This window comes from Sinohyriopsis cumingii, chromosome 12 (assembly GCF_028554795.1).
Source record: "Sinohyriopsis cumingii isolate HCF-2022 chromosome 12, ASM2855479v2, whole genome shotgun sequence".
Taxonomy (NCBI): Eukaryota; Metazoa; Mollusca; class Bivalvia; order Unionida; family Unionidae; genus Sinohyriopsis; species Sinohyriopsis cumingii.
In genome coordinates, this window is record NC_142972.1 from 58809516 (window position 1) to 58823601 (window position 14086).

The 14086-nt window shown below is 33.5% G+C and overlaps 1 protein-coding gene across 1 annotated transcript in view; it reads right to left on the reverse strand.

Annotated features, from left to right (window-relative positions):
- The window catches only part of LOC149786543 (uncharacterized), a 116177-nt gene that overhangs the window by 88520 nt on the left and 13571 nt on the right, over positions 1–14086 (reverse strand). Inside the window, exons 3-5 of the mRNA XM_089975947.1 lie at positions 9006–9658; positions 5869–6627; positions 711–851 (exon numbers count right to left, since the gene is read on the reverse strand). Of these exons, the coding sequence (XP_089832073.1) occupies positions 711–851; positions 5869–6627; positions 9006–9624 (1519 nt within the window). The 5' untranslated portion in view covers positions 9625–9658. The remainder of the gene's footprint in view (positions 1–710; positions 852–5868; positions 6628–9005; positions 9659–14086) is intronic.

Below are 14086 nucleotides of genomic sequence, written 5' to 3' on the forward strand. Positions count from 1 at the left end.
CAAGGTAGATGCTCCATGTGAGATAACTTAAATTATATATAGTTACAGCTTACATAATAATGAATGCAAAAAAGTCATGTTACAATCATTTGATTTTGTATTTTTTAAAACGACAAGATTTTCAATACAACTGCAAAAAGCACCATTTTCATTTGGGACCAAGAAGACCATGCAATTAATGTGCAAAGTTTCATGACAATCTTCCAGGCAGTTTAGGGAGAGTAGTGATAACAAGCTTGTGCTAATGGATGGTTGGACATCAAACAATATATGATAGAAAATGAAACAAGACAGACAACAGACCATCCCATAAGCTCTTCTGGTCTATGACTAGTAGAATTTAAACAACAAGGTAGATGGTCCATAAGGGATAACTGAAATCTCCAAGTTAAAGTTTACATAATAATTAATGCAAAAAATGCACGTGACTAACATTTGATATTGCAAAAAACAACAAGTCATTACTGCCATTTTCAAAATTCAAAGGGAATAAGACATTACATTTTGTGGTCAGCAACATATGTAAATAGAATATTCATGTAGTGGGTAAAAACAAATATTTTTTCTGATATTGACCAAACTGAATAAGTAATACATTTAGGCAGTCTTTTTAAAAATACTTGTAACAGGCAAATATGCAGCAGTAGCAGACAAACAAATTTACTTTTGCAACCACTTTTCTTTTATTCCATAATTAAAACAGTGAATACCTTGTGGACCAATTCTGCCTTTCTCCACGATGTCAGGAAGCATTTTGAGAGTTTCTTTCATTTCAGCAATGTCTGCATCAGTTTTGTGCCAACGTTTCCTTAAATCTTCTATATCTTCCTGCTTTGCAGTTTCAATGCACTCTGAAAACAAATATGAGAATACATCCTGTTATTTTGGTAAATGGTAATCCTTTTATTTTGTTTTGCAGAACAAAGGTTTGAAAATAGAAATAATTTGATGATATTCTGCTTAGATGTACCGGCTTTAAATGTTTTAATTTAAAATTCTGAGGTATAACGAGAATCATTGCTCAAAATCTGGCATTTTTTTTTACCCATTTCTTTAAACAAAATAATGAGAAAATCCATTATTTCCCATTTTGTGGCTGATTATATAACATGACTGAAAATTGACCTATACCAAACTATTCATATGTCAAGGACACACACACATCACAAATCAGTCAAATATTGCATGAATTACTATTCACATACTGTTACAGCACCAGTTTTCTGATGTAGATGAAGTTTTCCGATGTAGATGGCTGTCACCGGCTTATTCTTTCCACAGAAGAATTAACATCGCAAATTATGATCATAAAACAATGGAAAGTGTCTTTATAGTTGAATATGTATAAAACAATGGAAAGTGTCTTTATAGTTGAATATGTATAAAACAATGGAAAGTGTCTTTATAGTTGAATATGTACCGTATAAAAATGCACCTATTGATTATGTTAAAATTTAAAACGTAAATAAAGAAAATAATAAAGTTTTTGAAAAAATGGAACACATCTACACTTACAACCGAATATGAGTGTACCAAGTTTTCCAGCTTTAAAACTGGCATACAAGGAGAGTACATGTACCTAACATGGGTTTCATGAATATAAGAAAAAAACTTAATTCATATTTTTACTTTCACAAAATTATGATTTAATATGCTGCATAGAGTTTGGTTAAATGCCTCCATTACAACTATAACAGCAAAGTAGTCTAACTACAAGCCCAGTAAGGGTCAAATGTGGCTTGCATGTCACTTTTTGTGGCCTGTTGTACACAATATATATATCATGTATGGCTTTACATGTTTGGTCCATGTGGCCCACAGTGTTGAAGATGTTAGACCACCTGAATGACACTATAAAGGAATTTTGATGATAATATAATGAAAACATTATGAGAATTGATTACACTACTGAGAACTGATTATACAAGCTAGAAAACACAACCTTGTCATGAACATTTTCTTTTTACAAAGTTAGAACCTGTGTTCCTTCTATGAAAAGGTGTTATGCTGTCAAGTGAACTTGCCATTATTGTCAATAAGATGTTCAACTGCTAACTTAACGACAACTTATCGGACGACAACTTATCAGACTAAGACATCTGGATATAAAACATAACTACCCTCCCTATTATGCACCAATGAATGAAGATAAAATGACAAGGTGAAGTGAGGAAGTCAGAAGATGGTTGTAACAACATGATCCAAAGATGAATGATTAAAAAAGCCCCAACTGTAACAATAACCCTGATCTCATGGGCTTTGACATTCAAGAAAGAGAGATCTCTTTCAAAGTTACCAGTGAAGTTTAAACAATTCCTTTTCAACTGTTGGAGCATGAATTTCACTTCTCCTTTCAGATTTTATTGTTATGTATATTTGATTTAATTTACATTTGATTTAATTTAATTGTTTGTAAGTTTTAAAATCTTTTTATTTTCAATTTTATTAAATGTCAAATTTTGTTTACTAGGAATTTGATATTTTCCAGAAATTAGTTTGACCTAACCTAGGTGTACCTCAGTCAATAAATCTGCTACAAGTTTTAGGAATTATCTTGGTCTACAACAGTTAATAAATCTTTTTACAAGTTTTAGGAATAATATGGGTGCAAGTCAGTCAATAATCCAGCCTATAAATTTTAAGAACAACTTAGGTGTAACTCAGTCAATGAATCTGCTTACAAGCTGAACAATATTTTAAGTTCATAAGTAAGTGTAAAATTTATTCGAGATATTTCCAGGCAAAGCATGGAAATCATGTATAATGAGCAACATTGTAAAGACAGAAACTGACATATATACCAAAAATTATATCTGGTAAATTTATGCAAATAGAATAGAGTGTAGTATTTTGCCAGATGATTGTTGTAGTAGGATATTGAAAAACAACAATAAGAATAATATTAATAATAATAATAAAAATAATACAACAATTTTATGGAAAATAATAAACTTGTCATGATGATTTGCATATGGGTCACAAACTGATGCCTGGCTGAAATAGACTGCATTATGTGTTACATTTTCTTTGACACCAAATCCCTCACTTGAAGAATCCAGTTTCATTTCTTACATGTGCATCCTATATTTATCCATCCAGGTTAGACTCAGCATCTTGATGGACTCCACTGTATGTCCAGTGGAAACGTAGTGGTTGGCAAGTTTCACATTGATTTTATTGCGTATATGACTAATGTGGTTATTATATCATTTTCTGAAGTCAACATTTTTGCCAATAGCACAGATTATGTATTTCTGTAGATAAATTTTCAGGGCCCAACAATCTAACCTCTAATTTATTAGAAAACTAATTTGGTCTCAGGTATATGGTTTCAGATTAGGCAGAGTTTGTCAATGCACAACCAAGATACTGCCTTCTTATTAGAGATGTGAATAAGGTGAATGTATTGAATTCTGCAGTCTCCTCACAACAAGTGATGCACTAGGTGAAAATCTGATACTAGCTGTTTTGATTAGTACACAGGTTCTTCTCTATCACAAATTTTTCTTCGTCCAAAATCAAACAATGAAATAGCCTGTGGGTTATACAGCATGATTCAACAAAATGCTCATACAATATAAATAACACTGTTCACGTAACCCTGAGTATGTTATTTATTGTCAACATAATGGCAGGCAAAGAAAACAAATCTGCAAAAGAGTTGCTTTTGTGAGTGTAGGTTATCAGTTCACACATGAAATTAACAAGTCAGTGGCAAAGGAAACAAACCTTTTTGATGGTTTCTGTCATACTAGGTTATTAGTTTGCACATGGCCATCTATCTTCAAAAAGTGTCTGAACCTACATGTATACAGGGTGACATTTTGTGAGGATTTGTGGAAGAAAAAAACAGATAATTAATGCAGTACAATACAGCACAGTTTAAATGGAATTCAACTTGCTGAATCTTAATATTGCTCTCTCTCTCTCTATCTCTCTCTCTCTCTCGTTTATCTGAGACTAACATATATTTATGTTGTGCCCCTGACCACAGATCTGTTATTAAGTTGTTGTTGTTGTTGTGGGGTTTAACGCCATTTTTCAGCACACGATATGCTATAAATGGCAGCCAGTATTAATGGTGAAGGAAGAACCCAGGAAAACCCCGGAAAGAACCACTGACCCAAGAGAAGCTACTGGCAAGCTTTCTCACATATCAACACTGGCCGAATTGTTATTAAGTCCATGAATACATCTTTTATCACATGATGAGAATGATCTTAACTTTGTCATCATCTCTATATTGCACAAACAGTACATGGTCAGTTATGTTTTAGGGAGAAAAAAATATTTTTTTATGTTAATGCACTCACTTCACTGCAATAGTGAGAACTACGCTTTCCAGAGTTATAATCATCCCTCTATAATCTTGTGACTTGATGTCAGAAGAAATTACATTGTGTTAATGAGACCTCATGCATGGGGTAACTATTGAAACTTGTGCAATTTTGTCTCACTTTAGTCAGGTATGAATGCAATTTTATTATAAATCTGTTTGACATTTGTCTTTCATTTGATTCTTTTCACTGCAGGATCTGCAAATATCACTACTTTCATATGATAAGTATATTGTGTGAACTGCAACAGAAATAAGGAAATGAATGTGTCTGTTCAGTTTGATAACAATTAGTATTGAGGGAAGAAAATGGATTCATTGTGCAAAATTTAGTATTAATACAGTTTACAAGGCATTGTGATTAGAACACGCTTGCTGGGGTCATACACAGTAAACCATGACCATTTTATCAAGACCACATCCACTCCACGGTGTGTCATCTGTGACGATTCCATGAGAAAGTGAGGTGTCCAGATCAAGCTATTCTCTGACAGCCATTGTGGCAACTCCATCAGGATGCACAGAGCAATGGTGGAGGGATTTTTCCTTAACCCTCTCCACTCTCCAACTCCAGCATGATATGTAGGGTTTCAATAACTCAAGTGTGCTGTACTGTACTCAGATGATTACCAACGCTCCCAAATGATCTGTTTTAAGAGGATGCTTTTTTTTTGCTTTCATGATTTTATACATTAAAATGGCATTCAAAATGTGGGCCTTATTAGATATTAAGTCTTCCACACACACACACGATACTTATATTCCCTACTTAACACCCCTGGGGCTGTTATATTTCTCATGGGGGGGGGGGCATTTATTAGAGCACAATAATGAAAGCTAAATTTGTTATTTTGATCTACTCTTACAATGACCACATGTACATCTCTGCCCCTGAATTTGGTCCTTTTAAATATCAGCACACTCTTAGTTAAAATCGTCAATCAATCAACACATTTTCCCACTAAGCAGCTGGTTGAAGTAGGACTGGTAAGTCTTTGAAGTTGCTGCCCACCTAACACATCATGTTTAACACTGCTTGTGTGCCTGTGACTTTAGTAATTTTTAAATTGATATATACATTGTAACATTGTGATCAAGTGAGACTGGTGCAGCATTCTGTTGTAATCATGGATCTTAAGGAGAGTCTTATAAAGTTTTAAACTTTCTGCTCTTAAAAGATGGAGAGGGAGATATTAATTTTATAGGGGGCATATGTTTCAAAATGTGTATGATTGGTGATTGCTGATTTACAATGTCCACTTTCTTATTTGTATCACCAACTTGCTGATTTACAAATCAACAGGAATCTATCATGATGATGGAAGACATACATCATAACATTCTGCTACAAAAATGCAAAATTTGAAAACTATGAAATGAAAACAATTGCTAATGTCAATATTTAATCATGTATCTAAACTACCAGTCAATAAAAGCACATGCAGGTTTTCTTTGCATCAATAAATTCTGTAAAATGTTCAAATTACCAGATGAATATACTAAATGGTGAGTAGCTTCAGTAAAAATCTTACCTTTGCTCACAACATCAACTTTACTTTGAAGAATTTCTACTTGCTGCTTTATATCACCAACTTGCTCATTTACAATGTCAACCTGCTGTTTTGTATCACCAACTTGCTGAATTACAATGTCCACTTTCTTATCCGTATCACCAACTTGCTGAACTACAATGTCCACTTTCTTATTTGTATCACCAACTTGCTGATCTACACTGCCAACCTGCTGAATTACAATGTCCACTTTCTTATCTGTATCACCAACTTGCTGAACTACAATGTCCACTTTCTTATTTGTATCACCAACTTGCTGACTTACAATGTCCACTTTCTTATTTGTATCACAAACTTGCTGACTTACAATGTCCACTTTCTTATTTGTATCACCAACTTGCTGACTTACAATGTCCACTTTCTTATCTGTATCACCAACTTGCTGACTTACAATGTCCACTTTCTTATCTGTATCATCAACTTGCTGACTTACAATGTCCACTTTCTTATTTGTATCACCAACTTGCTGACTCACAATGTCCACTTTCTTAATTGTGTCACCAACTTGCTGATCTACACTGCCAACCTGCTGACTTACAATGTCCACTTTCTTATTTGTATCACCAACTTGCTGATTTACAATGTCCACTTTCTTAGTTGTATCACCAACTTGCTGAATTACAATGTCCACTTTCTTATCTGTATCACCAACTTGCTGATCTACACTGCCAACCTGCTGAATTACAATGTCAACTTGCTGCTTTACATCACCAAAATCACCTGTGGAAAACAAATATTGTTTATGGACATTGAATAGTCTTAAGGAAAAATTGTCACTTTCAAAACTGTAATTTTAGAAAATTCATTAAATGAGAATCAATGGTCCCCACAGCAAAATATATGGCTTGAGTATTATAATTAAGGAAAGAGTGTAGGGAGACTACACTGCCAAAATATATGGCTTGAGTATTATAATTAAGGAAAGAGTGTAGGAAGACTACACTGCCAAAATATATGGCTTGAGTATTATAATTAAGGAAAGAGTGTAGGAAGACTACACTGCCAAAATATATGGCTTGAGTATTATAATTAAGGAAAGAGTGTAGGAAGACTACATTGCCAAAATATATGGCTTGAGTATTATAATTAATGAAAGAGTGTAGGAAGACTACACTGACAAAATATATGGCTTGAGTATTATAATTAAGGAAAGAGTGTAGGAAGACTACATTGCCAAAATATATGGCTTGAGTATTATAATTAATGAAAGAGTGTAGGAAGACTACACTGACAAAATATATGGCTTGAGTATTATAATTAATGAAAGAGTGTAGGAAGACTACACTGACAAAATATATGCCTTGAGTATTATAATTAAGGAAAGAGTGTAGGAAGACTACACTGACAAAAGGATATGAGATACGATTCAGAAACTGCTCCACTTATCTATCAGCCCATCCATGCATTCGTCTAAACATACAAATGCATCTACATTTTGTTTTTGCTGTTTCTTGAGGTAACCTCTCTTTTCTGGTGGTAGGTCTCATAATTTTCATTTTACAACTACTAGTGTATTGAGTTAATAGTATTATTTCATGGTTTTCTCAGTTGTTTTTAGAAAACTGTATTCATTTCCATAAACCTTCCCTACAAAACCACAGCAAAGTGTTAGGAATAACTAAAGTGTAACTCAGTCATTACATTAACTCATTAACTCCTGGAGATTTTTATTTTAGCCTCAAACTGGAGTAAGATTCACATTTTTGAGGTTACTTCTAAATACCTCCAGATACATCTGCTTCCAAGAGATTTTTGTTTAGCCAGATGCCTAGTTGTGTTAAAGACATTGTTTGAGATTGATTATTTCACTCATGCATGTGCAGAAGGGTAATAATTGTTGTTTTTTTGTTGTTGCTTATTGGATCCATCAGTTTTTGTGTCCTGGCCATGTTTCACTCCAACTCTCAAACTTATATGTTTTTCAAAGGCAGACATGTCATGTGCGCAGTTAAGACTGGTCTGCTTTAGATCTCATATGAAAAGTCTAAAATCAGGACACAAAATCTGTTTCCAAATACCAGCTAATTTTTGGTAATAAAAAAATAGGTGTTAAAAAATGTTTTCCTGCTATATATTGTAAAGCAAAGAAGAAAGTCCAGATCATTTAGTATTACCGTAGAACTACATTTGTCTAGTTTTCCATTATACCACCCACTTTGGAGTAACGTAAATGATATTGACAGTACAGAGCTCAGAATTAGGGTGCCACCTCAAGACATGTACATGTGGCACATGGGGTTTATGAGTCAAACTGGCTTAATAAGTAGTTCAATACTTCCTGAAAGAAATCTTCTAACCCATCAAGTTGATAAGTTTAACCAAGTAAATACTGTTTCACCTACAACAGTCCTTTTAATATGATGTCAAAACTATGCAAGTATGTAGTGTTGAAAATCTGAATTTAAAAAATCGCATATTTGTAATCATGCGTGCCTTTAAGATTTCACTATAACAAAGATAACAAAACACTGAATAGAAAAGAAAACTGAACCATGGCTACAAATTGCAATTCCATTCTTATGCTTTCTTGGAGGTTTTGTTTTGATGCTAATCTTCCCTTATTTCTTCCTTAAACGTGACTAAAACATATCACAGATCCTCTCAGAATTTGTCTGATTTTAATTAAAAAAGTAAAATGACTTAATTTCAGTAAATATTACATAAATAAAAGTAAAGTTTGAATTGTTTTCAAATAAATGCTTAAATTTGGACTCAAAACATTTGAAAATCTACAAAATGACTTTGTGATTACATTTATGGATAAACAGTTTAAGGATTAAGGTAAGTCATTTTTAACATGTAATTGACATTAAGCAGCTAGCAAATTAAGGAATATTTTTATTCAATTTTATATTTCATACATTTATAAAACATAATAAAAACGTTCCATAAGAAGAACTGGATGGTTTCATATACGAACTCTGAAAATGCAAACCCTACACATCTCAAGAAATTTAAAACTACAGAAGACAATTTACACTTCCACTTTGAGGCTTCGTGTTCTTTTTAAAAACTGGAAAATGTACAATCTGTGAAAATTATTCATATTTTGCTGCCCGAAAAATTCCATTTAACTGTATATAAAAGTATACACTTACCTGATAAAATAGCAATTTCCTTCATTCTGTCAATGTAGGCATCCTCAAGGATTTTGTCCATACAGCATGAAAGAATAATATCAATCTCACTTTTGAAGTTACATTTCAGGGTTTGACTAATGGAACTAAAGTACACATCAAATCTGCTGACAACATCCTTAATATCTGTGCATAGGTTGTTGAAATCTGCAGTGTTGATTTTGGCCTGTGTGGCATGGCCATAAAGAGTGTTTCTGAACTCTCTTACTCTCTCTATGTCATCACCCAATGTTGTTCCACCAGGGGGCGGTGTTTTCCCCCACTGTATGCTGGGAGTTGGGACATTACCACAAAGGTTCCTTATTAGTGTGTACAGTGAGGAGACATCAAATTTTTCAGCAATGGGAATCTCAGGGGAAGAAGGAGATATACCTAACAACCATGTTTTTATCTTGACATCAAGTTTTCCCAATTTGTTTTGATCTGTCTGAACTCTGTTTGGCAGATCAGACGGTGGTACTTCACGTGTTAGCACCTGCCAGAGAACATCTCGTAATACATCAACCACTATCCGGCAAATACGTGCAAAGTTTGTGGTCTCCTGGCTGGATACATAAGAACTACTGCCGGAACATGCCATGGTTGTTTTGCTGATCTGGTCCTACATGTCACATCTAACAAAGAAATATTGTAATCTATGATTTACTATATATATATATATATATATATATATATATATATATATATATATATATATATATATATATATATATATATATATATATTTGTGACCATATGGATGAAGGTCTTATCTGATATTGCTCTAAATGAATTCTTCATTGAAAATTATACGTGCGTAGCTTGTAATTAGAGTGTTATTAATGTCACTCTTGGGATACATCAAATGTGGACCAAAAACGGCAATGATGTTAGAAGGATGGGACTTCATGGGTTAGCACCTGCCAGAGAACGTCTCTCATCACATCAAACACTATCTGGCAAATGCGTGTAAAGTTTGTTGTCTCCTGGCTGGATACATAAGAACTACAGCATGAACTTGCAATGGTTGTTTTGCTGATCTGGTCCTACATGTCACATCTAACAAAGAATTGTTGTAATCTACGATTTATAATCTCCATATATATTACAAGTGAACATATGGACGAAGCTGTCATCTGATTAAATGGATTCTTCATTCAAATTTGTTATAACAAAAATAAAATGCATGTATTCTTTTACCGTGTGAGTGGCTTGTCAATAGGGTGCTTGCTATTCAATTCATTTTCAGCATGCATGAATGATGGTCCAATAAGTGCAATGATTTTAGGAAAATAAAATTATTATGCCCATCACATTAAAACAGTAAGAGAGAACAAGAAACTCAAATTTAAATTTAAAGTGTATTAGGGGATATATTTGTACCACATGCAAATGATACATGCTGAAATTATATCATATCGGAATTAGAACAAAAAGTGACAATATGAACAAGATTACTTAGAGTGTTTATATAATTTACCTACTATTGCCAGTGTTATATTATTTGCCTTAAACTGATTCTTGATCTTGATTGCATTTTTCTGAAGATATTGTCAATTACATTTACTCATTAGCAGCAACCTGATAATTCCTGAAGATTTCAACTTTCACTTTGACTGTCCTAGAAACAGACACACATCAAAACTCTTAAATTCTATTAACATTTTCAACTTCAAACCGTCAGCTAACCAAGCCACCCATAAACATGATCACATTTTAGACTGGATTCTTCAAAGACCTGATGATAATATTATAGTCTTCACTGGTGTTCCATAAACTTGCAGCAGATCACCTCTGCGGGCTATGACATATGAACATTTCAGTCCCTAACCGTCCCCCCATCTCTGTTTGCTGCTAAGAGAAACCACCTTATGAGCACATGCATGATATTCAATTAGACCTAACAACTTATTACAGCAATAGAACTTGACAAGTGCTTATGTCTACTGCTTGACAAACATACCCCAGTAACGAAGTGCAGAGTATCATTTCAAAAGTATTCTCAATGGTATAGTAGTGTTAGGAACCAGGTTTGCTAAATGAGAATGAAAGTGATGTAAGACTGAAAAGATCTGGATTTTCACCAGCCTCACTATTCATAAGCAGATCTATGAAGCTGCTAAGAATGATGTCAGAAACATAGTTCATGCAGCAAGATCAGCATACTACAATACTAAGATCATGTAAAGTTCCAGCTGCAAAGAGCTCTTCGAGATTACTAACAAGCTAATGTCAAGGATTCACCTGATTCTTCATGTTGATTGCATTTTTGTGAAGATCTTTGGTAACGAAATTCACTTTACAATATTCACGGAAATGCCTCACAATTTGTAATTTTAAACAAAATGAGCTTCAAGGAACAGTTGATGGTAGGCCACTTATAAAAGCAATGCTGATTAAGAGTAATGAACAACATGTTAGCAAAAAAGTCTGAAATAATCTGATGGTGAATGGGCATAACGTAAGTTTTAATCTTGATTCTAAAACTGAAAGTTAACTTTAATAAGGATTGTTATAAAAACATTTGTGAAGAAAATTCATGAAACAACATTCATGGAAACAACCCAATATTCATGTTCCGAAATCAACCTTTAAGAGATAGTAGTCAGCTCTTACTTGAATTTTGTGTTTATCATATTCTTGTAATATGCACAGTCCTGATAGTAGAATGACTAGATCTATAGCACAGGTACCCCCTTATAAAGTGGTAGTCTGGGTCAATAACTGCTGACTGTAAAATGGTCAAAAATGTTTAGTGAGCTTAGTTTATTAAAGACAATGACCTCATTTTAATAAATATACTTGCCAGTTATAATTTATATCTACATCTGTATCGAGCTTAAAATAAATAAAAAAATGTTGTAATCACTTGCAAAAATAAATTTAGGATGCTCTGGAGGCCAACTTTTTTTTAAATTAGAAACTCACAATCACATATTTACCACGTCTACACCCATTTTTCAATTAAATAAATGAACTTCTATCTCTAACAAATTCACTGAGTAATATCAAGTCAATTTTTATCAATAAAATGTATTGCTGTCAGTTCAAAATATTGGTTGCATATGATCATTAGCACTAGACTGAGTGCCATCACATAATATAAAGCATGCTTTTACCAATTCCATAGCATGGAATAACTGAGAACAAAATGAAGAACTTAAATGTCTGTAATCCATTTAAAATCCAATAATTTCCAACACAAACACATTTGTTCACAAAAGGTACTAATCCATATTGAACAAGCGCTATTTAATGTCTCGATGTGCATTTCTTACTGGAAGTATGTCGTGATTTTAGGTTGTTTGAGGCTGGACTGTTCTCATTCTTTTTAAACGGCAAAGTCTATGATACGTGTATTTCTCAGCTGCACAATTTTGAAGGGCTCAATGTAAATGGCTTCCAAGCCACATCAATCCTTTCTCAAATGCATATATGGCTTTGGAAACAGCTTGGAATATTTTCGATGGATCCTCCTGGTCACTATCTATAGTAGATCCTATTTCATGTTGATCAAGATCTAAATTTTCTATTTTAGCACCTAGGAAGAACTGGGTGATGTCATCATCTGTCTTGCATTCAACGCTGGTCAGTCCTTGACAATTTTGATCCATTGTTGAACACTGTCAAATCAGTTTCAATATCGCCATAGCACAGCATTTGTCATTTCAACATCCTACTCTGTGGATCCCTTAAAATCCTAATCCTAATCACAGGATAAGCTTTCCTTGTCTTGAACTCCAATTCAATTAATTCACCCATAAGTATTGATAACACTAAACACACCTTTAAATCTGATTTCACTGGAAAGAGACTCTTGGTTTGTTCTAATAGACCTTACTTGTACTGTAGCTACATTATGCAAATGAACATTTATCTCTTCAGGGCTGCCATGCAACAGATTAGAGAAAGCACTGGGAAGTTCTAAAGTCATGCTGCCACAAATCCTTTATGTGATCTGTTGCAGTCCAGGTATCAATAAACAGTGGTAGAAAATAAGATGGTCTTCTGTACAATTAGTCTGAGATTCCCCTGACCCTTGCCACCACATTTTTGATATTTGGACATTTATGTTGGGGTGTATGGGGTGACAAGGGTCAGAGGAAACTCAGACTACTGTATAATCAGTGACCTGCTGTATAATCAGTGCACTGTATTTATAAAGACGAAGTCACTGATCTATGGGGTGGCTTTAGCGCAGAAGGTAAATTCGATAGTCAAGTGTACTTTAGCCAAATCCAATATTTGATATGGACCAATGACAAGTATGGCTTACTAGAGACATGGGTAACTTCGGGTGTTCAGTAGCCTGTTAGTAATGCAATATCTTACCTTACAACAGTGGTTAATTAGGGTTAAACTGTGGCTGTAAAAACACTTTATGGAAATGTCCAAATCAATTACAGAAGTATTTTATGTAAAGGTTTCAGCTAATATCAAAATATGTTTTTTAATGCTTTTAAATTTTAATTTGGAGTCCATATCATATATCCAGAATCACGTTATGATGGGGCGAGCTGAACTGATATACTGAATGAGAAGTTGAATGATTGTAGAGATCACAAATGACCACTGTTTATTTGTACCTCAATCAATATATCCAGTGCCTTCAGAGATATAGTTAAAATAATTCATATTATTTATATATATATATATATATATATATATATATATATATATATATATATATATATATATATATATATATACCTTTCCCTTGATAACAGTTGCCTTAATAACATGTGAACCAACTTATAACAAAGAGTCAGGCATGAATCACATTTTCTTCCTAGAAAATGCAACAATATTGCCCCTATTTATTTAATGTGAAGATATTCTTGATCAAAATTCATAAATGAAACTGATAAATTCCACATTTTATCATAACAAATGTCATTTCATGCCTAAATTCAGAAACACGTCACTCTTTCTTGAAAAGGAATCACATATTTTGTTAGATTTTCTTCGCAAACATGTTTATCTCATTACATGTACATTATAGATAACAACATATGATGAATGTACCGATCAATTAAAATGACAGTAATGCTGCTAGTGGCAAT